The sequence below is a fragment of the Crinia signifera genome, chromosome 6 (assembly GCF_055691185.1).
Source record: "Crinia signifera chromosome 6, ASM5569118v1, whole genome shotgun sequence".
Classification (NCBI taxonomy): Eukaryota; Metazoa; Chordata; class Amphibia; order Anura; family Myobatrachidae; genus Crinia; species Crinia signifera.
In genome coordinates this window covers 67,837,696-67,865,458 of record NC_139222.1, presented here as the reverse complement: position 1 = coordinate 67,865,458, position 27,763 = coordinate 67,837,696, and the positions used below count along the sequence as shown (strand labels likewise).

The 27,763-nt window shown below is 44.0% G+C and overlaps 1 protein-coding gene across 1 annotated transcript in view; it reads right to left on the bottom strand.

Annotated features, from left to right (window-relative positions):
- The window catches only part of LRMDA (leucine rich melanocyte differentiation associated), a 945,168-nt gene that overhangs the window by 870,714 nt on the left and 46,691 nt on the right, over nt 1-27,763 (bottom strand). Inside the window, exon 2 of the mRNA XM_083146229.1 lies at nt 18,933-19,033. Within this exon, the coding sequence (XP_083002355.1) occupies nt 18,933-19,033 (101 nt within the window). The remainder of the gene's footprint in view (nt 1-18,932; nt 19,034-27,763) is intronic.

The window sequence follows — 27,763 nt, the reverse complement described above, 5'->3', positions numbered from 1 at the left end:
GACGGAGGTAACTCCGTAACGGCGTAGGACCGCTGCAATAAAGGACTTTTAAACTTCACTACAAGTCTGTGAGAGTGCCGCCTTTCTTCTGGATGGATGGATGGATGGATGGATGGATAGATATATATATAATTTTTTTTTTTTTAAATCAAACTTTAGATACTCTGCAAACAGTTTTATGGGTACCATTAGGGACACATTTAATTATCCATGGTTAACTACCACAGACTAATTACTCTGCCATTGCTATTCAAATATAACCCACAGGAAGCAGTTAACACAGATTTCTGTTGAAAGAGGATCCACGTGAACTTCCCGAGCGTGAGTGTCTCAAAGCGGTTAACCCATAGCTCAAGAAAATTATTACAGATTCTATGAGTTAATGCACAGTATGAAGTAATTTACCACAAGAGGAGCTGAAATAGAATAGCCCCAGACATCAATGCACAAGGCTACTATGCTTTCCTAGCGTGGTAAAATTACTTTAGGTCATTTATTACAGCTTTAGGTATGATACATAGTGTAGTGGTTGTTTGCTAGATAAAAGTACAAACCTCAGAACCCAAAGTTGATCCAGAGGCAGTCAATAAACCCTAAAACATAAGGCACAACCTAATCTGCCATATAGAGTTTAAAACCCCACGTTGCATACTAGCGAATTCCCTGGATCAATATATTAATGGGTACTTGTGAGTTATCTGGGCGTCCGATTTTTTGATTGTATGCCTTAAGTTAAGGCATACAATCAGATGCGATGCGATGCGATATCGCATCGCATCGCATCGCATGCGACCATCGGATGCGATGACCCGATTTTTCCATAGGAATCAATGTTAAAATGGACTGAGTCCATTTTAACATGGAATTCAATGGGAAAAAGGGGTCCTTTTCATACCCCTACTATCCAAGTGGGCATGGAGTTGGATATAAACCTGTGGCGAGCGTAGCGAGCCACCGAGCCCGAAGCGTGGCGAGCGAAGCGAGCCCCGCGAGGGGACGGTATTCCGTGTCCCCTCACGGGGCTCGCTACGCTCGCCACGCTTCGGGCTCGGTGGCTCGCTACGCTCGCCACAGGTTTATATCCAACTCCATGCCCACTTGGATAGTAGGGGTATGAAAAGGACCCCTTTTTCCCATTGAATTCCATGTTAAAATGGACTCAGTCCATTTTAACATTAATTCCTATGGAAAAATCGGGTCATCGCATCGCATCGCATCCGATGGTCGCATGCGATGCGATGCGATGTCCCGATCCGACCCGATTTAAAAATCGGACGCCCGGATAACTCACAAGTACCTATTAATGATGTCCATAACTCAACTGGTTTTAAATTAAAAGTCCAGCCTTTCTTTAATGCTGTTTTCTTCTGTGTCTACCAGTACCAGTTCTTGTAGAAGTGTTTCATTATATAGTTTCCATGCTATTATAGTAGTGGTGACACCATGCTCTCTGTGTGAGCTGGATATGTAGTTCAAACAGCATTGAAATATAAAGCCTACAATAACTTTGATTGCATGTATGTGCACACCCATCCATAATGGGACTATAAGTCTTGGGCCACACATAGCGGCCTATCCGGTCCCGCTTGACTGCAAGGAGGAGGGTGGGGGTCACACACAGCAGAGTGGTTGGATCCTGCAGAACGGGATCCGGCCATGGCCAACCGGATTTCTAGTGTTACACAGTGTGGTATAGCCGCACTGTGTAAACACATTTTGCAATTTATGTGTTCTTATTTATTTATTAACAGTTTCTTGACAAAATCCGTCGGTCCCGCCATCTGGTTCTATTGCTGCATGCTGCGGTAGGACCTGGCAGCTGCTGCAAATGTGTGGGCAGCCGCATAGGAGCCTTTACACAGGCTCCTTGCGGGGCAGCAGATTACACTGAACAGGACCTGCTGCTACGCTATGTGCGGCCCCAGCCTAATACCATTCAGAGCATACCTGCCGGCAAGGACAGTGATTAACCCCAAATAAAGATAAGCTGTTCCTTTAGGGGTTCCTTGGAATATTGTTTGTTGCATCCTTTTGGGACAGGCATGGGCTTGGAACATTTAATTGTTTAAAAAGGTACAAATCAGTGGAAGAGTATACAAGATGTACACACTGTAAAGATCATCATCAATAAGTAGATAAATGTGTCACTACAGTGACATTCCCAAAATAAGGACATCCCTCAAGCAGATCAGGCTAAAAGCGGCGAATTATACTCACCGATAATTCCATTTCTTCTTAGAGATCCCATGGCAGCCATAACACTGGGATATCCTCCCTCTCCTCTAGTTTAGACAGGATGTTTTTCTAGGGACCGCCCACCTGGTGGTATATAACCTCACCCCTCCCCTTCCTCCTTGTCTTTCGAGTGTCTCCGTATTTAGGTCCCTGGAAAAACACTACAAGGGGAGGGCATTCTGATGGCTGCCATGGGATCTCTAAGAAGAAATGGAATTATCGGTGAGTATAATTCGCCGCTTTCTTCTACGATCCCCATGGCAGCCATAACACTGGGACATACCCAAGCAGAATACAGGGTGGGAAACCATAAATGCAATATGATTTACTTAGCAAGTGACCTTGCAAGACAGGACCCCCAAGTGGGCGGTAGCAACATTTAAAGCATAATGTTTAGAGAACGTATGAATAGATGACCAAGGTGTTGCTTCACAAATGTCCTTTCTGGAAACCTGAGTCTTCCTAGGCCATGAAGTCTCCACAGCTCTGGTTGAGTGTTTCTTGATTAACACCTGAACCTCTCAAACCTAATTTTTTTTTTTTTTTTATATGAATATAATCAGGTCTCTAATCCATATAGAGATGGTCTGAATTGTGGGAACACAAGCTTCTTATTTTCTTCTATGATCACAAATAAATGTTTGGATGATCTTATGTCATTCTGTTTAAGTAAATGCCAATACTTCGGACTAGGTCCGGTGTATACCAGTCTTCATCTCTCTTGTTCTTAGGTTCATGATGAAAAGCCAGTAGTACAATATCCTGATTCAGATGGAACCAGTAATCACCTAGGGTAGAAATATTAGCATGCATCCTAGGTACAACTTTATCCAGCAAAAGGTTTAGGTATGGTTCTTAAATCCACAAGCCTATAAAGCACATACTCCAATTGCAGACATAATTGCTACTAAAAACACAAACTTCCAAGTCAAGAATTTGAGAGGATTTTCTAGTAATGGTTCAACGAGTTGTTTCATTAATGCATACGACCTAATTCAAGTCCCAAGGAACCACTAAGGATTCGATGGGCAGACACATTATTTTAATGGTGTAGCAGAATTTCTTAATTACAATACCATCTGCCAATCTCCTATCTAGGAGTACACTTAGGCCACTATCTGTCCTCTTTGGGTGAAAGAGTTAGGCCTGGAGAGAAACCATTACGCAGGAATTGTAGGACCTGCGCCATCGCAGAGTTCCTTATAATAGGTGTGCGAAAAAACTTCCTTTCTTGTAATAGAATCTGGGTTACTTGCTCTGACAAAAACTTCTGTCTTAACAGGTTCCATTCAAATCACCAATCCTCCAAGCATAATCGTGCTGGATCTAGATGGTATATCTGACCCTGATGTAGAAGGTCTGGCATAATTGGTAATGTCCAGGGTATCTGCATTGCCTTTTTTAAGGCTGTTGTAAACCACATTCTCCTTGGCCAAAATGGGGAGGACTGCTATACCCTCCCCCTGATCCTATTGGCTTTAGGATGCGACAGAGGAAAAAAGGAGGTAACACATATCCTAGGTGACAATTCAACCGAATTAGAAAAGGTGTCTACTGCATATGTTCTGGAAAGATAGAATCTGTAATAGAATGCGTCTGCTTCTTGTTGACATGAGTTGCCATCAGGTCCACATCTGGCTGCCAAAACTTGTTTATGAACCACAGGAAAACTGTTGCTCAATTCCCAAAAAGGATCTTGCTTCTGCTGATGTATTTGCCAATGTATTTTCTCATCCTGCCTTTGATGGTTCATATATGCTTATGACCGTAACATTGGGTGAAAAGACTCTAAGATAAGCATTGATCTATTCTTTGAAGTAATATTTTGCCTCTCTTAAGTTTGACGACATCAGACTTTCTTTAAAAGACCAGTTTACTCATCCTGTGCGATGTATAATGTGCCTGATGAACTTGTGTCTGTTGTCAGTATAAAAAACCAAGGTTGATCTGGATATAAAGCTGTTTGCCAAGTTTGTTTGCTCACAAGACTAGAGATGCTTTACCTTTGTACAGTTACTTTATATTTTTAAAGGAGCACACTAGATGACCCAGTGGTTCTTATCTGCCGTCAAATTTTATGTTTCTAGTTTCTGGACAACAGTTACTTCTTATATATGGAAAAATACTCCAACTTCTTATCTTCATCCTTCCTAGGAGTTTGATACCAAGATTTAAAGAAGATCATCAGCCGCTGTGTTAGACTCTGGGTCCTTGAACTTCTTTCTTTTGAAAAAGAGTACTTTTCTTCGTGTCTACATGTACACCCAAAAATTGACTGTCCTGAGTTGGATGCAACTGCCTTTCCTCACAATATATGATCCAACCATGGCGCTGCAGGAACTTTATTACATAATTTCTTACTTCTTCTGAACTGGCTGCAACCAGAACATTGTTTAAATATGGCCAATCTGAATACACTGCTCTCCCAGATGTGCGATCAAGGTAATTAGACCCTTTGTAAATATTCTTGGAAATGTAGCTAGGCCAATGGTAGGCAGGTAAATAGGAAGCATCAGTCCTGTATACAGAATTGTAGGAACTTCTTGTCTTCTTGACTGACTGGTATATAATACAGTACAGTATATGTTTTTCAGACTGAAATTTTCTTACCCTGACAATGTATTTAGGAGCTTTATCCAAGATAACTCTCAATCCTCCTGTACCTATCTTCCCTAAAGACGGGTTGGAGTAAAGGCCTTTCTTTCTCTGGGTAACGATTCTATTCACTTGATATTCACTTCCCGGCAGTCTGGACTCAAAATAAAATAAAAAATTTCCCTTTGGATACTGTAGAAATGATATGTTGTAGTCTTGTTGAATTACACCAATGACCCATTTGTCATGAATAGACATTTTACACTTTTCTACAAAAGTCAGAACCCAGACTCCTACTAGAATAGAGCTGTTAACATTATCTGGGTTCTTCCTATATGACTGCCAAAAGGAATGTTGTGATGTTCCAAAGATCCTCCTTCCGCTATCTTGTCAGCCTAGTCTATCACTCTTGACATCTTTAAACTGTTGTCTGGATGATTTAGGCAGAGGAATCTATTCAGTCTTTCTGGGGTAGTCTGACAGACTGTCCCATAAGCTTAAGAATCCCAGCATCCTGCTAAGTAGCAGAGAATCTTCCGAGAGTAAAAGTAGCCAGTCTGTTTTTTTTTTTTGTTTTTTTTTTTAAATGTGCATCTGCACGTCACATAAGTAACCTCAATACTCTTCTTGGGTACTCTTTACCTAGATGGGCGTCGGGGGTAAAAATCGCGGTCATCGCGGGCATCGCGGGTACATAAAAATCTGCTACCCGCGATGACCGCGATTTTCCCATAGGGAACAATGTTAAAATGCCTGATTGAGCGCGATTTTAATGTAAAATGCCTCAATGCCCGCGATTTGGCCATAGGAATCAATGTTAAATGGGCTACAGAGCCCAAATAGGCACAATTAACCCTTAAATGTCCCCCCACATTTTTAACGCCACCCCACGATCCACGCCAACCCGAAGCGTGGCGAGCGCAGCGAGCCCGCGAGGGGCGGCGGTACGCGTCCTCCGACCTTTTCATGCCCTACTATCCACTAGGGCATGGAGTGAGAATAGAATAGTGTGGCGAGCGCAGCGAGCCACCGAGCCCGAAGCGTGGCGAGCGCAGCGAGCCCCGCGAGGGGACGCGGATACCTTCACAGGTAGACGCGTCCCCTCGCGGGCTTCACAGGTGTCCTGTAACTCCAGCAACCATGGACCAAGCTGAGAACAAGATCACATCCAGAGAGGCTTTACATAGAAATTATTCAGAGAGCGGTTGAATTTATAATAATTATTATTATTATTATTTTTTTTTTTTATATCCTATAATCAGTATGCACAGAAGAGCACCAAACTCAGAGACCTAGATGCTGAAAATGGATACACCCAAATTTTAACCCCTTGAGTGCCAAGTGAATCAGCCAAAACAGGCGACATTGCCAAAAAACAATTCTATTAATCATAATGACTTGTAATGTTTGGCTTATATAGGATAGATAATTTTTTTTAAACAAATGTGAGCTGTGCTTTTTTTTTTTTTTCTTTTTAAGCAGATATTTTGCACATCTCCCACAAATGTTAACACTCAAAAGAGTTAATGGCCACTGCAGAAGGAACATGCAATTTAAGGGAATTCTCCAAACTTCTATCAACAGCATCCTTAAAGGACACATTCTCCTCCAAGGTATAGTAGTTCCTGAAGTTCATGCAGTAGCAGCATCTACTTAAGGTATAATACACCAGTTCAGGATTTGCTCATCACCAATAGGATACAGGTGTTCTACCATGGATAATTGTCCTTGCTTTTTTATAAAGGTTCTGCCATTCCTTGGATTAACCCCTTCATCACTTAATGAATAGGAAAGCCTCTACTCAAACACTCCTTAGCTGCCAAGATCAGATGAGATCGGGCCTATGCAGAGTGGTATGGCTGTAGGGATCGGGCCTATGCAGCATGGAATGCTGTAGGTCTTAGGATCTATAGTCAAATAAAAAGGTCTTGATTTTCTGAAGGCCACATCTTTATAGTTTATGGTTTTACAAATGTTTTCAACATACTTTCTACCATAACGATATTAAAGATCCTGGTAACTTTATCTCTCCAGATCCATAACTGGAAACCTCTCCAGGACCTCTCCAGGAAAAACAGCACCTTCATAGTTAAAACCAGCCTGAGATCTTGACCTCTGATAACCCTGCAGCTCCAATGCAATAGATTAGGTTGATCACAGAGATGCAGAGAAAGGAGCTGGATTTCTCTTAGGTGCAGGCACATTAAGAAAGATAACAAAAATAGCCTATCACTAACCAGCTAAATAGAAATAAAAACACTAATGCCCTTAAAAAGGGGCTTACCTCGTTTGGGCATTTTCAGGCTTTTGGAGGGGGAAGGCATTTCCATCTTTCCAGTGCTCCAGCATAAGGAGAGACTTGCTTCTAGCATTTTTTGCTGCAAGAATAGGCATCTCAGTGCCATTTTAAAATATGTATTCCTTCTGCACATGCGTACCCCCTGGCACGGCCTTCTGGACTTAGGAAGATGCCAGACATAGTAAGAATAGTGCTGATCATAAGTGCCAGGGACGCGACACAGCATCTGGCAGTTGCTGTACTGGGGTCCTGCTGCACAGCAGGGCTCTCTGGCCATTCAGTAGCAGACATGTGGCTCTTAGCACTTGGTGAACTGCAGATACATAATGGCCCTTGGCGCCATAGTGGCTTGGTACTCTCGGCGTCTGCAATCCTCAATGCGGCTCCAGTGCAGTTTTGGCAGCTACAGCCGAATAAACAGACGGGCAGGACTCTATAACGGCCACACTCCCTAAAAAGTACCAAGTTCTAGTATACAACGGGCAGGATTCTATACAGGCCACACTCCCGGATACTCTTCTTCCCCCCGGGGAGCCACCCCTTTCAGCTCCATGCTGAGATAAAGGTAAGCCCTAGTTGGAAAGAAAAATAACACTCCCTACCTATCCAAACTAGTTAGGAGACAGGAGAAAAAGACAAGGAGGAAGGGGAGGGGTGAGGTTATATACCACCAGGTGGGCGGTCCCTAGAAAAACATCCTGTCTAAACTAGAGGAGAGGGAGGATATCCCAGTGTTATGGCTGCCATGGGGATCGTAGAAGAAAAGAAAATTCACCAGTAAGGCTACCAAGAGGTATTTAGCAACATTTAAGGAACTTCCTGCATTCTGCTCATCTAGACTCTGGCACAAATGGGTGCCATTATTCAGAAGAAGAAATATCCAAGCTTATCTGATTTTTGCAAAATACACATTAATTCACATCAATCAATGTGGAATATGTATTGTATTAAGTGCCAACAATTGAACCTTTTAGCCTCAGTTCTAAAATATATTGTACAGTATATATTTGGCAACAGGACAACACAGCTCACGCCAAAAGAACACCATAATTACCTGTGAAGCATGTGGTGGCAGCCTTACGCTCTAGGGTACAATCCAAAGATCAAGATATTCTGGCAATAGACCTGTTTACCGGTCAGTGGAACTTCACTTTTCAACATAATGAACTGAAGCATACAAGTCAACCAAGGCTTCACAAAAGTCAGATCAAATTCTTGGAATGGGGAAAACCTCATTACCATTGAAAACTTGAAGACCAATACATGAATTAATGAAAAACATCATAACTTGCATTTTAAAAACAGAACAATATGGCTTCTTAGATATGCAAACGTGACACACATTTATGGAAAATTAGTGCCCTTTGTCCCTGTAAGTCTCACCGGCACCCCAACCACAAGCATGGTCAGTAGAGGTATGTCACATTGGCCATTTCCCTGCTATGCCAGCATGGTACTGAGGGTACAGCCACCTTGTGAATGATGTTGTGTGGAGGTTCCAGGGTCATTTGACATTATAGCACTTCCAGTGCTCTAGTGTCACAGAACTGCATTTAGTGTTCCTGATGAAACATGTCACATGTTAGAGGAGTATGGTGACTGTAAAGAGCAAAAATGTAAAGGGTTATGTCAGTGCAGCATATAACTGATGTGGCTCATCTTATGTACAGCTGATAATAGGGTATATGGGCACAGTTACAATATTTATGCGCAATAGGTCTGCCATTAGGGGCATGCCATCTGCACAGATTGATTCAATCCTTTCTTACTACCAGATATTTAATCATCATTAAATTTTATTAGAGAGTGAATTAGCAGAGGGGAAATATTTAAATGTGATACAAACCCTATAAAAGGAACATGGCTTTGTGTTACTATACACAACAAATATGGTATACATAAGCGGCGGTAAATAAACAGGATTTACTTTTTATAGTTTCTTGAAAATAAAATTACACTTTACAATGCTGACAACACCACATTAATTTACACACATGAATTCATAAGAATAGACCCTTCCATAAAGCACAAAATGAATTGATTATTCCGTGCATAAATGCAGACACCCACTATAATTATATAAATACGAGTAAACGGCACATATTTCGCATGGAAGATATTATAGCAAAATAAGCCAATATTCACAAACTAAAGGATGTTCTCTCATTTATTGGCATATAAATACACTCGGGATGCAGAACAAACCTGATTTAATGCTTTAATACATTCTGACAAAGTTTTAGAAAATGCATAACATCTGATGAGCAAAGGAAGCCCAAAACACACAGCACACTGTCCTAACCTAGGACACCAGATTTCTTTACAGTTCTCCTTTAAATGAACATGTGTGAGCTGCATGTGACATGTCAGCTGACCATTTTCTGCCTCCCATACGTGTCATCAAAACTCGTGCAGTATAATTCACAAAATGTGAAACAGGAACACATCCTGAATGTTCAGCTCACATTTGCCCACTCTCCTCAAATGCATTAAAATGCAGGACTTTAGGTAACTGGAATAAAAGGCCACCCATCCTGGATTACACTTTTATTTCTTGTAAACGATAACTTGTTTGAGTCATAAAGTCTCTCCTCATAACCCACGGGTGGGCAAGACAATATATGAGATAGTTCGCATTTTGTTCATTAAATATTTGTAATATCACTACACAAAAAAACTCACAATATTGCATAAGAAAAACAAACAGTTACCAGAACTAGTTTTAAAGGCATGAATGAACAGAAATCGCAGAAAATACATTTTTAATGAGTTAATTTTAAAAAGACCTAAATTTGACATTCATATTTAGATTTATTTTTTTTATTGTCAGAGAACAGCGAGGATTCCCCCAAACAGCGAGGCTCGTGGCTAATGCAGGGAGCCCACTGCATTTGGCTGCGATTCTCGCTGTTTCACGATACGGCGAATACGGCGATTCCCCCTCACTCCAAAAACGAAGCGAGGGGAAAATCGGTATATGTGGGGGGGGGGGGGTTAGTTGAATACTGACCGGGCGAGCTGTGACAGCGAGCAGGCAGCACTGCTCGCTGTCACAGCTCACTCCCGGCATTGAATATACCCCATAGTATGACATGCAGTGGCTACAGTGGTCACTATCAAGCAACGGTTTCAAATGGATCATGGAATCATAGGTCTGAGAGTGTCACGCTAGAGTCACTTTGACAGGAAGAAATAGAAGACCTAAAACAATGGTATAGAATATATATATATATATATATATATATATATATATATATATAAAAAACACAGGGGGCCCAGCACTCACTACAACAAACTAACTCACCTTAACATTCAAATAATCAATAAATAAATAATGGGGTTTTAGTTCATGAACTAAAACCCCATTATTTATTTATTGATTATTTGAATGTTAAGGTGAGTTAGTTTGTTGTAGTGAGTGCTGGGCCCCCTGTGTTTGTATTTACTAGAGTGTGTGGTCACAGGCCACCGCACCCCACCCTGGGATGCCTAGGGTGGCGAGTGTGTTGGTACTTCTGTATCTGTATATATATATATATATATATATATATATATATATATATATATATATATATATATATATATATATATATATATATATATATATATATATATATAGCATAGTAAGAATGTGTCACTCCAGGGGCTTCACCAAAAAGTAGTTTATTGGCGCATGTCAACGGCGTTTCGGGATGTATCCCGTCATCAGGACAATTGAACTGATGACGGAATACATCCCGAAACGCCGTTGACATGTGCCAATAAACTACTTTTTGGTGAAGCCCCTGGAGTGACACATTCTTACTATGCTATATTGGAGTACGCTGTGACCCCCATGTAAGCACACGGGCAAATATACTTGTGCCATCACCTGTTGGCACTGGAGTGCCAGACCTTCCTCGTACATACAAAATATATATATATATATATATATTCTAAAGAGAGATGCTCCATAGTGCAAGTATTGTTTTATTGTTTTTAAAAGGTGATCAAACACAAGTGCAGTGTGCAATGAATCACGTAAGATAAGCGGCGGTTATCACACACCGCAGATGTAAATTCGCATGTAGCCACAGGCGGCATGGCTGGTTGGAGAGGTTACACTCCGTCAGAAACGTTTCGTCACGTGGACTTCCCATTCTGAGGCAAAATTATTTGGGTGTACACCCACTTCGATTTTGACAAATTGAAATCGAACGATTTTAGAAACGTTTGATCTGCATTTGATGTGTTTTGTCTAAACTGAATAGAAATATAGACTGTGGAGGCAAGACTATATCAAATACAATCTAGTAAATCGAATGTGTACACTGAAATCAATATAGAATCGAATACAATAGCACAGATCTAAATGCCAAATTGAATGGAAAGATCTAATGCAAAAATCGAATGGAACCGTGTATACACACCTTATCTCAGAAGCAATTAGGAGCTCACCTTTTTGACCAGAGGACGACACTGGCCAACTCCTTTGGACCAACTCTTTCAATCACTAAATGAAAACACACTGCTAACTGAGCTTATATAATTTCGGCCCTGTAATGTTGTAATGTTTCTTTCAACTGCTTCCATATATATTTGAAAATCTGTTGTAATAGCCTATAAACATTTTGTATAAGTTAAATCAGTGGTTAATCAACCTCGGTCCTCAAATACCCCAACAGTGTTCCTGCCTGGCAGGTGCACTTATTATTCACTGACACACATTAAAAGATCCACAGGCGGAGCTCATTATTTTATTTGTGATTCTGTGTTGAAATGTGAAAAGCGTGCACTGTTGGGGGTACTGGAGGACAGACATTGAGAACCACTGGGTTAACTTATGGTGCAACTTAAGTACAACTTTTTCAACTGTCGATGACTACATCTAACAACACTCTAGAACATTGTTTCCCAACCCTGGTCCTCCTGTGGATCTTTTCAAATGTGCCTGAATAATGAGTGCACCTGCCAGGTGACCTGGAAATGTGCACTTTTGGGGGTACTTGAGGACCAGGGTTGGGAACCACTGCTCTAGAAAGACTGCACTCATTATCACTGGAAAAATTAACAAGCATGTGTACAGCAAACAGAAATTAGGGTAATAGTAACATTTAAATAGTGATCAATATTTTCATAAAGATGCACAAATAAAACACTGGTGTACTATATAGCAGCATCTATAGGAAACCATAAATGGACAAATCTGAAGAGCAATGTAACCAATGCAAAATAACATATTAAAGGTGGCTGATATTTTGGGATTAATTTCAATGGTAAAATACAGTGTACCTCTCTGTCGATCATACTGGGTCCTAAATTTAATTGGCTGGCTCCTGAATTTTACATTTTGTTAATGCACTACTGGTTGGTGTACATTTTATTTCACAGCAGCAGTGTATTAACACAGGTAAATTACAATTATTATATTCATTCATGTCCACTGACAATTATATTATTATATATAGGTCTGGTCTAGGTTTTACAGCCTAAACCTTTGCTGGAAGAAGAATTCCAGGCTCCTGTTGCTGGACAAGCTGGCCAGGCAATAGGCTGGGTTAGTGGTTAGTATCCTGGTACCGGGTGATCATCTGAATGGATGTAGTTTGCTGTGGCTAAAAATGTTAACTCATTGCATAGTTTGTTGTAAAGTGCTTATTATTGAAACCGTTGTATATAAAACATACTGCTTTAACCATGTCTGCTGGATGTGGTTCTTCAAAGTTGTCACAAGATGACTGACAGACAGACAGACTGACAGACAGATAGATAGAATAATTAATTATATATACAAACATACATAAACACATGCTTGAAGTTTTTGCTCTAGGTTTGTTGAAAACATTAATGGCGGAAAGGTTACCATAATTCATACCAAACAAAGCAGCAATTGCTGAAGATCCCAGTCATGATTTAATTATATTATGTGTTTTATTCTATTTACACAAATTAAACTTTTGCATATTAGATATCTTAACCTAACGTGAACCCCCCCCAAGTACTTTAGCTATTATTGTGAATAAAATATGTATTTCTGCAACAATAATGAGTTTATCTGCTAAATATCCCATTATTTAAAGAAATTGATATGCTAAATGGTCATTGAGGGGGGAATTCAATTATTTTCATTTATTAGACCAGGAGACATTTCTTCTCGCCACCACTTAGGGGGTGAGGAAAATGTACAAAAATTCCATGGTTTGGAAGCTGTAACTGGCACCCTGCACAGCCAAACCGGGTAAATATATTTTGGCGTGTCAATAATAGTGGGTGCCTGATCAGAACAACTGAATTGCTCGAATGGGCATACATTACTTACAAAACATACATTACAAAACAACTGAAATCACCTCAAACAATCTAAAATATTAATACGTTCCCCATGCATGTACAGATTCCCCCCAAAATATATGTTTTAAATTTCACTGTGAAATAGGAGTTTGAATTGGTTTCTTGAAGGGCCTAGGTATGGAGTCCATTTTTGCTTAAGTAATTTTTAATTTAAATAAATAGGTCCCACAAAACATGACCTGTTGGTGGTACTTGAGGTCTGGAGTTGTAGTGGTGTACACCTGCAATATAAGTGCTAACCTTGAAACCTATTAATGTTTTACAATTGAATACAGTGTGTATTAGCTAAAGGGCCCCTTACACTTGTGAGATTTTGTCAGATTTGACCCAATTCAGGTGGATTGAGTCAATTTATTTGACAAAATCTGATGTGCCTGATGTGTAGGACCCAATGCACAATCCCGTGCCATTGGGTATAACCAAGAGATTGCAAGATATTGATCCTCCTGCACATAGGATAAAGGAGTCAATCAGGTCCAACTTGTTGGACAATAAGTTGGACAAGTGTAAGGGGGCCTTTAAGGTGGCCATACATCTACAGATCGATTGTCAGATTGGGCTGGTTGGAACAAAAACCTGGTAATATCTGAATTACCGTTTTTGGCAGTTTTCCAGCATTTCAAAGCAAATAGTCAACTATCATTTGCTCTCATCCATTACCAGGGTTCTGTTTCAACCAGCCCAATCTGACAATCGATCTGTAGATATAGATATATGGCCAACTTTACCTTATCTTGAGCGTCACAGCAGTTCAATAAAATCATTTAGAAAATATTTCTTCTGTGATGGATCTCTCACACATTATGGGCCTTATTTTAGTTCACTCTTAGAGGCAAATTCCTTCTCAAATGGACAAAACAATGTGCACTGCAGGTGGGGCAGATATAACATGTGCAGAGAGAATTAGATTTGGGTAGATTTTTCTTCAAAGTGAGATTTATATTGCAGTGCAAAAATAAAGCAGTCCGTATTTTCCCTGCACAGAAACAAAATAACTCACCCAAATCTAATTCTATCTGCACCTGTTACAACTGCCTCACCTGCAGTGCACATGGTTTTGTCCATCTGAGAAGGAATTTGCCTCTAAGAGTGAACTAGAATAAGGCCCTATGTCACAGACCAGCATGCATAAATAAATATCATCTTAGATACAAACTAGCAGGATGTTTATGCATATTTCAGTACTTGTTTCCTAGCACGGCACCCATCGCATCGTATACCATAAGCCAGGGGTCTTCAACCTTTAAGACAACGTGGGCCACCTAAAAAAATCCAGTGAAGCCCGAGGGCCACTAAACTCTACTGCAGCATTTCGGACAGCCCCATAGAATCACAGCTCCCCTATAACGTCAGCACAGTCCGTCATAGATAATTGGCACAGCCGCCCATACTCAGCACATAACCCCCCCACACACACATACTCCAATAGTCATCAACAGCCAATTTGGGTTCCAGTGCAAACAGTAAAATATGTGCCCCCCCCCCCCCCCCCCCCATATATAATTTGATATTGAATAAATTGCACGCGCCGTAGGCACGCTCCCAAAGAGGTGTGTGGCCTTATTATAAGGGGCGTGGTCTAATTATAAAGAGTGTGAACTAGCAGGAAAACAATTACCTGACACCTCTTTTGCAATCTGCATGACCAGACATTGGTTACCGCAGGAATGGTCTTTGTCCTGACAAGCTTAAGTTGACTGAAGGCTGCACAGTGACATATAAACATGAAGGCCCACACAGTGAACTAGTATGCCTCGCAGATCAAGCCCAAACAATGAAAGGCTACTTAAACCAATATACACTGTTACACTGTTTATCCGTAATGCCCATTACACATTGTGCATCACACCATAGTGTCCATTAGACATTATGCCACACACCGTAATACTTGTTGTCATACACACATATGTCATACATATGACTTATGTCATACACCGTAATGCCCATTAAACATTATGCCGCACACGTGATGCCCATTACACATTAATCCACACAAAATTATGCCCATTGCACATTATGCCCCACACTAATGCCCATTATGCCACAGACCATAATGCCAGCAGTACTCCAGTACATATGATGCCCCAGCAGTGCCCCTCACCAAATGCCCCAGCAGTGCCCCCACACAATGCCCCAGAAGTGCCCCTCAAACAATGCCCCAGCAGTACCCCTCACACACAATGCCCCAGCAGTGCCCCTCACACACAATGCCCCCAGTAATGCCCCACACACAATGCCCCCAGTAATGCCTGCAGCTTTGCCAGGTCCCCTGCTCCCGCCAGCTGTACCTCCTCAACCTGCAGCTTTGCCGGGTCACCTGATTCCAACATCCATGCCTCCTCCTGCAGTTTCGCCGGGTCCCCTCCGCCAGCTGTGCCTCCTCCTCCTGCAGTTCCTGCACCAGGTCCCCTGCTCCCGCCAGCTGCGTTGCCTCCTCCCGCAGCTTCGCCGGGTCCCAGCTCCCACCAGACGTGCCTCCTCCTCCCTCAGCCATGCTGGATCCACTCCTCTGCCCTGCCTGCAGCCAATGAAAATCGGGTAGGCGGCACCCGGGGGGACTCCATTACGCTGCCTCCCTCGGCAGCATTTTCTTTTACTTAAAAAAAAAATCCTGTGCATGGCGGGCAGGGGGCCACTGAGATCAGCTCCGCGGGCCACTCGTGGCCCGCGGGCCATGGGTTGAAGACCCCTGCCATAAGCCTTACAATGGTATGCGATGTTATACAATTTAAAATAGTATACCATTGCATTGTATGCCATATACAATGGTATACGATTTTAAATTGTATAAGCACCCTAATGGGTGTTTTCAATGTTAAATGGCCCCCTATAACATTATTAATTGTATAAGCACCGTAATGGGTGCTTACAATGTTAAAAGCACCCCCAGTGTCAACGCCAACATGAAGCGTGGCGTTCTTATTGGGGGTGGCGTGGGGGTGCATTTAACATTGTAAGCCCCCATTAGGGTGCTTATACAATTAAAAATCGTATAGGGGGGCCAAAATCGCATTGCATCGCATGTGGCTATAGGGCATGCAATGCGATACAATGCATAAGATACCATATGATTGAAAATTTTGGGCGCCGTGCTAGGAAACAAGTACCCATATTTATGTTGCTCAGGCCAATACTAATGTATTTATTATAGACTAATGTGTTATTGCAATATTTAGAAATACATGCAGACTACAACAGAGGCCTTCCAAGAAACATCTCCTATATATTTGGCTACATCTGTCACTCAAAGTGGGTGTCTGTGTCTATAACGCTCTGTTCCTGGACTTTCCTCTTAATGTGTGATTGCCTTCATCTGTGCTGAACACCTTTCTGAGAAATTAACCTGTTTAAAACAGGTGATGGCAATCATACATTAAGGGGAAGTCTAGAAACAGAGCATTGTGTCCCTCCTGGAGAGGGTCATGTTGGGAGGTATGTGACAGAGAACCCAGTGAGCCCACAGACAGTGCCAGACACCCACTGCCTTCCCATGTTGCCCAGCACTGCTATTCCACAGCCACCAGGTGAGCGCCCCCTCCCGCGATTTGCGGCAAAACCTCCCCCCCCCTCCCGCGAATCGCGGCAAACCCTCCCCCGTGACACACCCCCCCCCGATTCGCAGAAAAAACACCCCCCCCCGCGACCTCCCTCCCGCGATTCGCGGCAAAAAGAACCCCCCCGCGACCCCCCCTTGCACGATTGGCGGCACCCCCCCTGCGACCCCCCTCCCGCGATTCGCGGCACACACCCCTCCCCCCCCCCCCGCAATTCGCAGCAGCCCCAGGATTAAATGGCACATGCAAAAACACTGCCATGGCTATGGTCGACAATGAAAAAGGTTGACATGAGTTTTTGAAGATTTATTTTTAATTTTTTAAATTTTTTCATATTCATTGTCATGTGTCGACATGGACACCAATGAAGTGGCACACTTTTGTCAACATTTACATGTGTTGACCTTTCTGTGTTGATTTTTTTCTTGTGGCGATTCGCGTCACACCCCCCGCAACCCCCCCTCCGGCGATTCCCGGCACCCCCCCGCGACCGCCACCCCTCCCGCAATTCGCGGCAACCCCCCACCGGAACCCCCATGAACCCCGCTCTCCCGCGATTCACAGCACCCACCCCCCGCAACCCCCCCCCTCCCGCAAATCGCGGCACCCCCCGCGATTCGCGGCAGCCCCAGGATTAAAGGGCACATGCAAAACACTGGCACGGCTATGGTCGACAATGAAAAAGGTTGACATGAGTTTTTGAAGATTTATTTCATTTTTTGAATGTTTTCATATTCATTGTCATGTGTCAACATGGACACCAATGAAGTGGCACACTTATGTCAACATTTACATGTGTTGACCTTTCTGTGTTGATTTTTTCTTGTGGCGATTTGCGTCACACCCCCCCGCAACCCCCCCTCCCGCGATTCGCGGCACCCCCGTGACCCCCCACCTCCCGCAATTTGCGGCAACCCCCCACCGGAACCCCTGTGAACCCCGCCCTCCCGCGATTCGCGGCACCCCCCCCGCGATTCGCGGCAGCTCCAGAATTAAATTGCACTTGGAAAACACTGACATGGCTATGGTCGACAATGAAAAAGGTTGACATGAGTTTTTGAAGTTTTTTTTTTTCATTTTTTGAATGTTTTCATATTCATTCTCATGTGTCGACATGGACACCAATGAAGTGCCACACTTATGTCAACATTTACATGTGTTGACCTTTCTGTGTTAATTTTTTCTTTTGGCGATTCACGTCACACCCCCCCCACCCCCCCGCAACCCCCACTCCCGCGATTCACGGCACACACACACACCCCCGCGATTCTCGGCACCCCACCCCGTGACCCCCCCTCCCGTGATTCATGGCACACCCCCCGCGACCCCCCCTACCATGATTCGCCGCAACCCCCGCCCCCGTAACCCCCCTCCCGCGATTTGCGGCAACCCACCCCGCGACCCCCCTCCCGCGATTCTCTGCAATCCCTCCCCTCCCGCGATTCGCAGCATCCACCCCCCCACAACCCCCCCTCCTGCAATTCGCGGCACCCCCCGCGACCCCCCCTCCTGCAATTCGCGGCACCCTCCGCGACCCCCCCTCCCGCGATTCGCAGACACCTAAGTTGCAATACAGGCATCTTTCATACAATTCTAACCATATTTCTCATATACAAACGTTCACAAATTAAGGGGGCGCAGCCCCTTACGACGGTGTGAAGAGCGCCCGTAGGGCGCGATGAATCACCTAGTGTCTAAATATTTACAACTCGTATCAGAACGCACTATTTTATTGATACGGATTTACAAAATAGATCTTCAAAAAAAATGCTAAGTTATTAATGTAAGAAATTATTTTAAATTGGTCTCAAGTAGACTATGCACTACAGTATGTACCTTTAAATACAAATTCCGCTATGTTAACCACACAACATCTATGCAATGAGCATTTCTAATAAAACAAAAAATTGATTACTTACCGCAACAAGTTAAAACTCAGATCCAGTCTGTCTGCTAGTTGCCCATATTTTTGTGCAAGAAACGATGGAATTTCTGTGCAGTCCTTCCCAATGTACGATACCTATAAAATAAATATATACATATATCTGATTGCCACTCTATATATTTGGCCATTCCACCAACTGATGTAATAAATGGCAAGATGCAAGAACAAAAACTATTTTGTGCATACACACTTACTAATAATGGAGAAGAGGAGACGCCAACAGTTATTAAGGGATGTATGGCTTTTTTTCTCTCTGGTGACAAGCGCTGGTGTGAGGACTAACCCTTTATGTATCCTTGGATACAAATCTTTCCACTTATTAATCCACTGCCCAATATGGCTGGCCCACTTAGTTGGCATAGTCATCAAGATACACAGTCAAATGTATCAATATATCGGTATAAGCTTTGCTGCAGGGCTGACGTGATTTGTCTGTTAATAACGACATTCACAGACATAGCGGGTGTATACACATTTGCCAATGTAGTCTTAATATTGCTTGTTGATATAACAAACAATATATTGCAATATGTACACAGCATAGGTTTCAATGGAAAAATGCTAATATTTAAGACCTATACAAATAAGATATATTTGGTATGTGCAATACAACTCCTAGGATACTAGTGCACAGCATTCAAACGTGGTTTGGGTTGTACTACAATTGCCCACTTGTTACGTATACATTTGTTAACATAATGAAGTATAAAACTTTCTAAATTTAAATATTTACCAAGTTATCCTGAATGTAACGACAGGCTTTAATTAAACTACACCCTCCTCATGGCGATGTAATAATGTAGTATTAATGATGTGTATTTGGTTGCTGTTTAATGAATACATTTTAATGAATTTTTTTTGTAGATGCAAAGTTAGTAAAGTTGAGCCTTATACTGTGAAAAGCAGAACATGACTTGTAGCACATCATGTAGCAGCCAGTGGAAAAAAATGGAATAAAAAGTTTCAATTCCATTTAGCCAAAGGACTGGGACACACATAATGTAGCATAGTCCACTGACTGCTGCTGGCATTTTCTATTGAGTTCTACATTTCAGATTTATGTTAATAATATATCTATCATGTTATCATACATTTATATATTTATATATTTTGATTTCACTGTTCCAAGAGTCATGCAAGAAAGTGATTATTCATCATCAATACCACAATCAGCTCCATGTGGCCAGTCTCCTAGAAGCTGCACTTTATATTTTGTGCACTTTCACATACTCCATTTATTTTGCAATCATAAAACACAGGTTACACAAAGAAAATATAGAAGCTTTCCATACAGAACTATTTGGAACAGGCCCATACAGGAATTGGTTTGCAAAACAAACAAAAAAATATGAATGATGGAACTTGGAATCAAAGTTGTGCAATAATGCTGGGGATAGATAATGTGAAGTTAACTAAGGCTGCAGTGCACAAGTGTGACATATAACACAGTGACGGGTGTGCGCAGCAGCAGCAATGCCCGGGCAGCAGAAATAGTGACTGAGAGAGGCATGGGGCAGGACGCCGGAACCATCTCGTCAGGTACCTCGGACACCTCCCCCTTCACGTGACGTCACTTTCCCCGTCCCCTTACAAGTTACCTGGGCTCCCGTCACCATCTCCTCTCCCTCCCCTGACATGGCGACCTCAGTGCCCCTGATGCCAGTTAGTACACAGCCGGGTTCCGGGAACTGGGCGTGCAACAAAGCCGGGGGGTCTGTACCGGCAGCAGATTTGGCGCCCGCGAGATAGGCACGAGAGACGAGGGGGGTGTCAGCTGACTGCGCGCGTGTATGTCTGTGTACCTCCTCGCGCTACCGGGTCACGTGTCTCGCAGAACGGCCGTTTCCTCTAGTAATGATAACACACACGCACGTGATTCCGTATGCGCTCTCTGCCGGGGTCCGGCTTTGGCTGCGCTCCGGGCGGGTGCTATTACGGTCATTGTCGCCCGAATCATAGCTGCCAGTGCACCTGCATAGCTACTGCCAGTAGTACAGGACAGGAAACCACTACTTACTGTAATTCTAGAGGTCAGCTTAAAAGGGTCGAGTTGCTTGACATTGCAGCAGCTATTAATTGCCCACAAATATTGGAGGGTTGCCTACCTGACCTTCTCCTTTAAGGTGCGTACACACGGGGCAATATGATCGCTGGCAATATATTGCTCAGTGTCCCTTTCACACTGCCGGGAGAAGAGGCAGTGGGGACTATGTAAAAACCGGACCCGGACTAAACCCCAGACCGGACATTAAAATCTGCAGTCCGAGGCTTGTAGTGTCCGGTCCGGGGGGGGTGTCTTGTCCGGGGGGGTCCCTGTGATAGCTATCATCAGGAACATGGGGGAGGGGAGATTACAGCCTCCCCTTGTGGTCCGGACTGTCCGGTTTTTGCTACATGCCCGTACCATACAGGGAGGCTTTATTCTCCTCCTCCACTCCCTGGTGACAGGTGTCACAGGCAGAACCCCGGACAGGACACTACAAGCCCCAGACTGCAGATTTTGATGTCCGGTCCGGGGGTCTTGTCCTGGTCCGGTTTTTACCCATACCCGAGGCAGTGGAAGTCGGGAGCATGCTCCTCCGACCAGTGACCATTTAGGGGCTGAAAATGGGAGCCCGCACCCGGCGATTTATCGCTGGTGCACACTCCAATCACTGTCAATATAGTCGCTCAGCGACCATATTTCCAGCGATATTTGCTATAGTCGCCCCCGTGTGTACGCACCAATAGGGAGAAAATGCTCTGTTCCTGGACTTCCCTGGTAATGTATGATTGCCAGCACCTGTGGTGAAACACCTTTCTTATCAATAACCTAGCTCTCCACAGGTGATGGCAATCATATTTTACCAGGGAAGTCCAGGAACAGAGTATTTTCTCCCTAAAGGAGAGGGCCAGGTAGGCAACCCTACAATATTTGTGGGCAATTAATAGCTGCTGCAATGTCAACCTCGACCCTTTAAAGCTGACCTCTAGAATTACAGTAAAAGTAGTGTTTTCCTGTCCTGTACTACTGGCAGAAGCTATGCAGGTGCACTGGCAGCTATGATTCGGGCGACAATGACCGTAATAGCACCCGCCCGGAGCGCAGCCAAAGCCGGACCCCAGCAGAGAGCGCATACGGAATCACGTGCGTGTGTGTTATCATTACTAGAGAGGAAACGGCCGTTCTGCGAGACACGTGACCCGGTAGCGAAGAGAAGGCAACACACATACACACGCACAGTCAGCTGACACCCCCTCATTTCTCTTAGGCAACCCTGAAATATTGCCTTCCAACCGCAGCCTAACCCACCCCCCCTTCAGCCTAACCCTAAGTCCCCCACTAGTAACTAAGGGGCCCATTTATCAATGATCGCGGCGGAATATTACCAACTGCGGGATGTATCATCCCTGACACTCAGAGACAAGGCTCCGAATGGCGGTAGCCCGGGAATGCAATGTGCTACTGCTGGATGTATCAACATTGGGCAGCTTCGCATCTCCCATAGAAACCTCTGGGGAAGGCGGCGGTGCAGGAAGGATTGGAAATTCCTGCTGCGGTCCCTCCTACATACATTGGGGTGATACTTAGGGTGAAATTTAGGATGAGAGGTTCAGAAAGTGAGAGATTTGGTAAGAAATCTCCAGTTCTTTTACCAATCATTTACACTGCAAAACCAGTTTGACTTTGCAGTGTAAATGATTGCCGCTTTAAAAAAACTGGAGATTTCTTACCAAATCTCTCACTTTATGAATCTTTCATCCTATTAAATTTCCACCTTAATATTTGTGACTTTTCAGTGATTTAGCCGCAAATATTGAAAGATAAATGGAAATTACAGACTAGGGATGGCCATCGGCACATCCCCCATTGATGGTTGCCATCCATGGCTTCTAGAGCAGGAACTATCGATGGCTATAAATCATTCTATAAATCATTCTATCTCACACCATCGATGGTTCCTGCCATCGCTTAGCCATGCATGCGCAGAGCAACGGGAAGGGTCGCTGCGGGCAGCCTGCTCGACCGGGATTCGCGCGCATGCGCAGAAGAAACTTTAGCCATCAATCCAGTTTAAGTTTCTTTTGCGCATGCGCGCTCCTTCCGGCGGGGCGGGCCGCCCACAGCGCTGGACGCAATGACGCTGTGCACGTGCCCACAACTTTTACCATTGGAAGCCATCCATCGATGGCATAAAACTATTCGACCATCCACTATTGATAATCAAAAAAACATCGAGCACTAGGTCCCAACCAACAATGTTTTGGGAACATCGATAGTTGATGGCTATCCCTATTACAGACCTCTGTCATCTTTTTAAGTGGGTCAACTTGCACAATCGGTGGCTGTCCAAATACTTTTTGTCCCCACTGTAGATGTCCATGATTAATACTGTATGTATTGAAAAACAGCATTTATAATGGGGAAAAAATGCTGTTATCACATTTAGTAATGATAAATGGGATTAGTGTTGCTTTGTTATATATACTGTAGTATTGACAGAGGTGAATTTAGACCTCTTGAAGCCCTAGGCAAGATACCAGTTTGGACCCCACTCAAGCAATCCATACAATGATATTTTTGCTGCTGATTGCAGGTGGCATCGCTAGAAACCATGGCATGTGCGAGATCTACTGATAAATGCTCTGCTGCGTGAACATCATCATTGCATACAAATCTGAATCGGGCTCTTTTGGAATAAGGCTTAATACCTGTGTCACATTTAAAGTAAAGTGACGGATCACGTACAGTGGATGGGACTATTTTGTGTGTTCATTTTTTTTTCTAACAAAGAACATCAAAGGGTGGGCACAGGTCCACGTGATGTCATGACGTCACAGGGTAGTCACACATTGCTCTCTGGGAATGTTTTAGAAGGCCAGTATATCTTTATCTCCTGCCTCTTGGGACCTTCTGGGCCCTTGGCAGGTGCCTAGGTTGCTCTGGTATTTGGCATGTATTCAGTCACTATCCCGTAGTTTACCTTTAAGTATTTTTCTTTAGTAAGTATTGTGTATAATAAACCAAGCTCAATAGGGCCTGATTCTGGTTTGATCGGTGTGGATGCCTTCGGGGACTTGCGCAGCCGCCGAGGCGTTCACATGGCAGGGGCAGGCAGGCTGCTGTCACATGGGAATAGTGTGTACACCCAGGAAACACTGGGCATCCCCATGCAAATGCAGGCGGGTAGCTGCCTGCCAGGGGTGGGAGGCTGACATCACAGGATGTCAGCCGTCCGCTCTGTTCTTGAAGGCAGATGCCACAAATATAGGTCAGTCAAGACTGACTTATATTTGCGAACAGGGGGAAAAATCATTAGATGGTTGTCGACCATTAAATGATTTTACCCCATACGCTCCCCTGCAAATGGATATTTATGCAAAACATCCATGTGCAATGCGGCGAGGATATTTGCATGGCAGCAGGGGGCTGGCGGGTGACATTAGGTGGCTCGCTAATCAGCTAATTTATGTACATCTCTGTGCTAACCAGTGTTCTCTGCTTAGAACACTGGCAATTTTTAGTCGATCTTGACTACATGTAGTCAAAATCTAGCGATGGGGATGCAAGTGCATTGCCGTCACTCAGGGGAATACACGCGGAGTGCGATCCGTGCTCAATTTCTACGCAATCTATTCAGATCGCTTAGAAATCGGAACATACACCTGAGTGTATACCCCCTTAAGAGGTCAATGGAAGCTGTAAACAGATAGAGTAGATATGACAAGGAACTGAGAGAAACAATTTATCTCACGTGTGCTCTGAGCTGGCAACATTACACAATGTGGCTGCCTTCAAACACAAGCTCAGCTAATCTGAGTAACGAACCTGTGTCAGTTCTCTCAAAGGATTGGAAATAATGGTAAATAAGGAGCATGAGAAAGAAATATATCTCTTTATAAAAGGTCCCACTTCTGGGTGATCAATATGGTCATATTATAAGCTTAATATTTTCTCTTTCCAAAAAGTGAAATCCATTTATAAGAAGTGTTGAAAGCTCGGGCTATTTCTACTACATTTAAAAGCTTGGTGTAGTGCACTGTGCTACCATTTGGTCGATCAAATCAAATCACTGTGTGATTTAAAGTTGCAATCATCCTCTGTATCTCTACTCTTTGCTTTGCTTTGAAGTTAAACCCGCAGTTTCTACTGGTTTTGTAAGAAAATGACAATATTTAATAAAGACTATGTTTTCATTCAGTCAGGGTTTCTGAGGGGAAAATATGCACATGGTAGTTTAGTAATCATGGATGTTATTATATAAGACTTTTTTAGCTGTAATTGTGGGTGTGGTATTGTGCTCCGACAGGGGGGATTTTATTTGTGCATAAAACAAGGTTTCAAAACATGAATTTTAATTAATTCGGTCCTCCGTGCATTTGATGTTTAGTGTCCGCGCATGCACAGGTGCGTTTCTGCACATGTGCAGACACAGGGTGCGTGCACCCACGGCAAACTTTCGGTTCGCCGGGTGCACACACCCCACACGCCGAGGGGGGGCGGAGATGGGTGGGGGGCGCGGGGCAGCCCCATTAGCATATGGGAATGCCCAGCGTTCCATGGGCATTCCCAGGCTAATGAGGCAGTGACGCGGGTGTGGGGGGGTGGGAAGCTGACATCATCAGATGCCAGCTGCCTGCCCTGTCCTTGCACAGGGCTCCCGCAGTTTAGAGTGACTATATAGGTCACTCTGAACTGCGTGCACGGGAGAAATCATTTGATGGTCGGCGACCATCGTATGAGTTCTCCCTGCCTGCAAATGGATGATTATGTAAATCATCCATTCACAGCTGTGCGGGGGGGGCACGGCCGGCACTACGGGCGGAGGGCGGCATCTGATGGACTAGCAAGGCTGTGAAATTTGCAGCCTTGCGAGTCAGTGAGAATAACGGCCAAAGTTTGTGTACTAGCTCATGCCATTGACGTACTGTAACTATACATTTTGCTCCCCCAAGCCAAAATAATTTTAGGCGCCCCCCATAATGCTGCTTACACTATACACTGCACACTGTAATGCCCCTTACACTATATGCCATACACTGTAATGTTCCTTATACTATATGCCACACCGTAATGTCACTTACACTATATGTCACACACCGTAATGTCACTTATATTATATGTCAAACCGTAATGGCCCTTACATTATACGCCACACACTGTAATGTCCCTTACACTATGGCCCTTATTCAGATCTGATCACAGTACAAATTTGTTCTCAAAATGGGCAAAACCGTGTGCACTGCAGGTGGGGCAGATGTAACATGGGGGGCCAAATGTAATAGGGTGAGAGTTTCAGAAAGTGAGAGATTTTGGGAGAGTTTTCCCATTTTTCTTAAAGCAGCACTCAATTACATGGCAAAATCAACCTAGTTTTGCAGTGTAAATGATTGCCGCTTTAAAAAACAAGGGAAAACTCTCCCAAAATCTCTCACTTTCTGAAACTCTCACCCTATTACATTTGGCCCTCGTGTGTTGAAACTGAAATCTAAATTGCGGTGTAAAAATAATGCAGCCAGTATTTACCATGCACAGAAACAAAATAACTCACACAAATCTCTCTCTCTCTCTATACATTTTACACCTGCCCCAACTGCAGTGCACATGGATTTGCTCATTTTGAGAATAAATTTGTACTGCAATTAGAAAAAAAATAATACTATTCACTGCACACCATAATGCCCCCTACACTATATGCCACACCGTAATGCCCCTTACACTATAAGCCACACACTGTAATGTCCCTTATACTATATACTGCACACCGTAATGCCCATTACAATATACGCCACACACCATAAATGCCCCTTACACTATACAGTATGTCACACCGTAATGCCCCTCACAAAGGCCCTTATTCTGATCGGTGCGGTAATATCCGCGTGCGTTCGTCCTGCCGATGTTTTGTGTCTGCGCATGTGCAGAGGCGTCTCTGCGCATGTGCGAGCGGGGCGTACGGCCAAATTCCGCATGAAATGTGAACACTCCGAACAGGGGGTGGAGAGGGGCGTGAAGGGCTATTTGGGCTCATTACCATATGCATACGCCCCGCGTTTCATGGGCGTTCCCATGCAAACGCTGGGCGTACGTATGGTAATGCGGCCGTGACGCACGTGTAGGGGGCGGACATATGACATCGCCGGATGTCAGCTGCCCGCCCAGATCCCTGCTTTTGCACGGAAAAATGTCCGTGTGGTCTGAGGTTGCGGGAGCTGGTGGAGCACTCGGTCCTGCATTCGATGGTCTGCGACCATCGAATGATGGGGGAGGTTCCCTGAGATGGAGGAGGCATATTCCGTGAAAAATACACGTGCGGTCCGTTCGGCCAGCTTCTTACCGCGTACGGACGGAGTTGGCGATCCGTATGGAAGGCGGGGTTTCGCACGCACGATCCTGGCCGCATAATCGGATCCGGCCGCACCAATCAGAATAAGGGCCAATATATGCTGCACATCTTAGTACCACTTACACTATACACTACACACTGTAATACCCTGTACACATTACCTCTCTGTCTCTCCCCATGTCCCTTTCCACCACATGCCTCCTTGTGTCCCACCTGGCCCCATCCCACCACATACCACTATGTTCATTGCAGTCTCCAGCATGCCAAGGGGTGTGGGTGTCATACTGCACCGTGCATCTGCTGCCTCTGAGCTGTGTCCCTGGTTCCACTCCAGCATGAGACGTGACGACATCACGCACATTATGGAGAGCCCATAGGGACAGAGGGAGGCAGAGACCAGCACTGGTAAGGCTGCTGCGGCAGCTACTTCCCCTCCTGTCCCAGCCCGCCCACCCATCCTGTACACAGCAGCCAATAG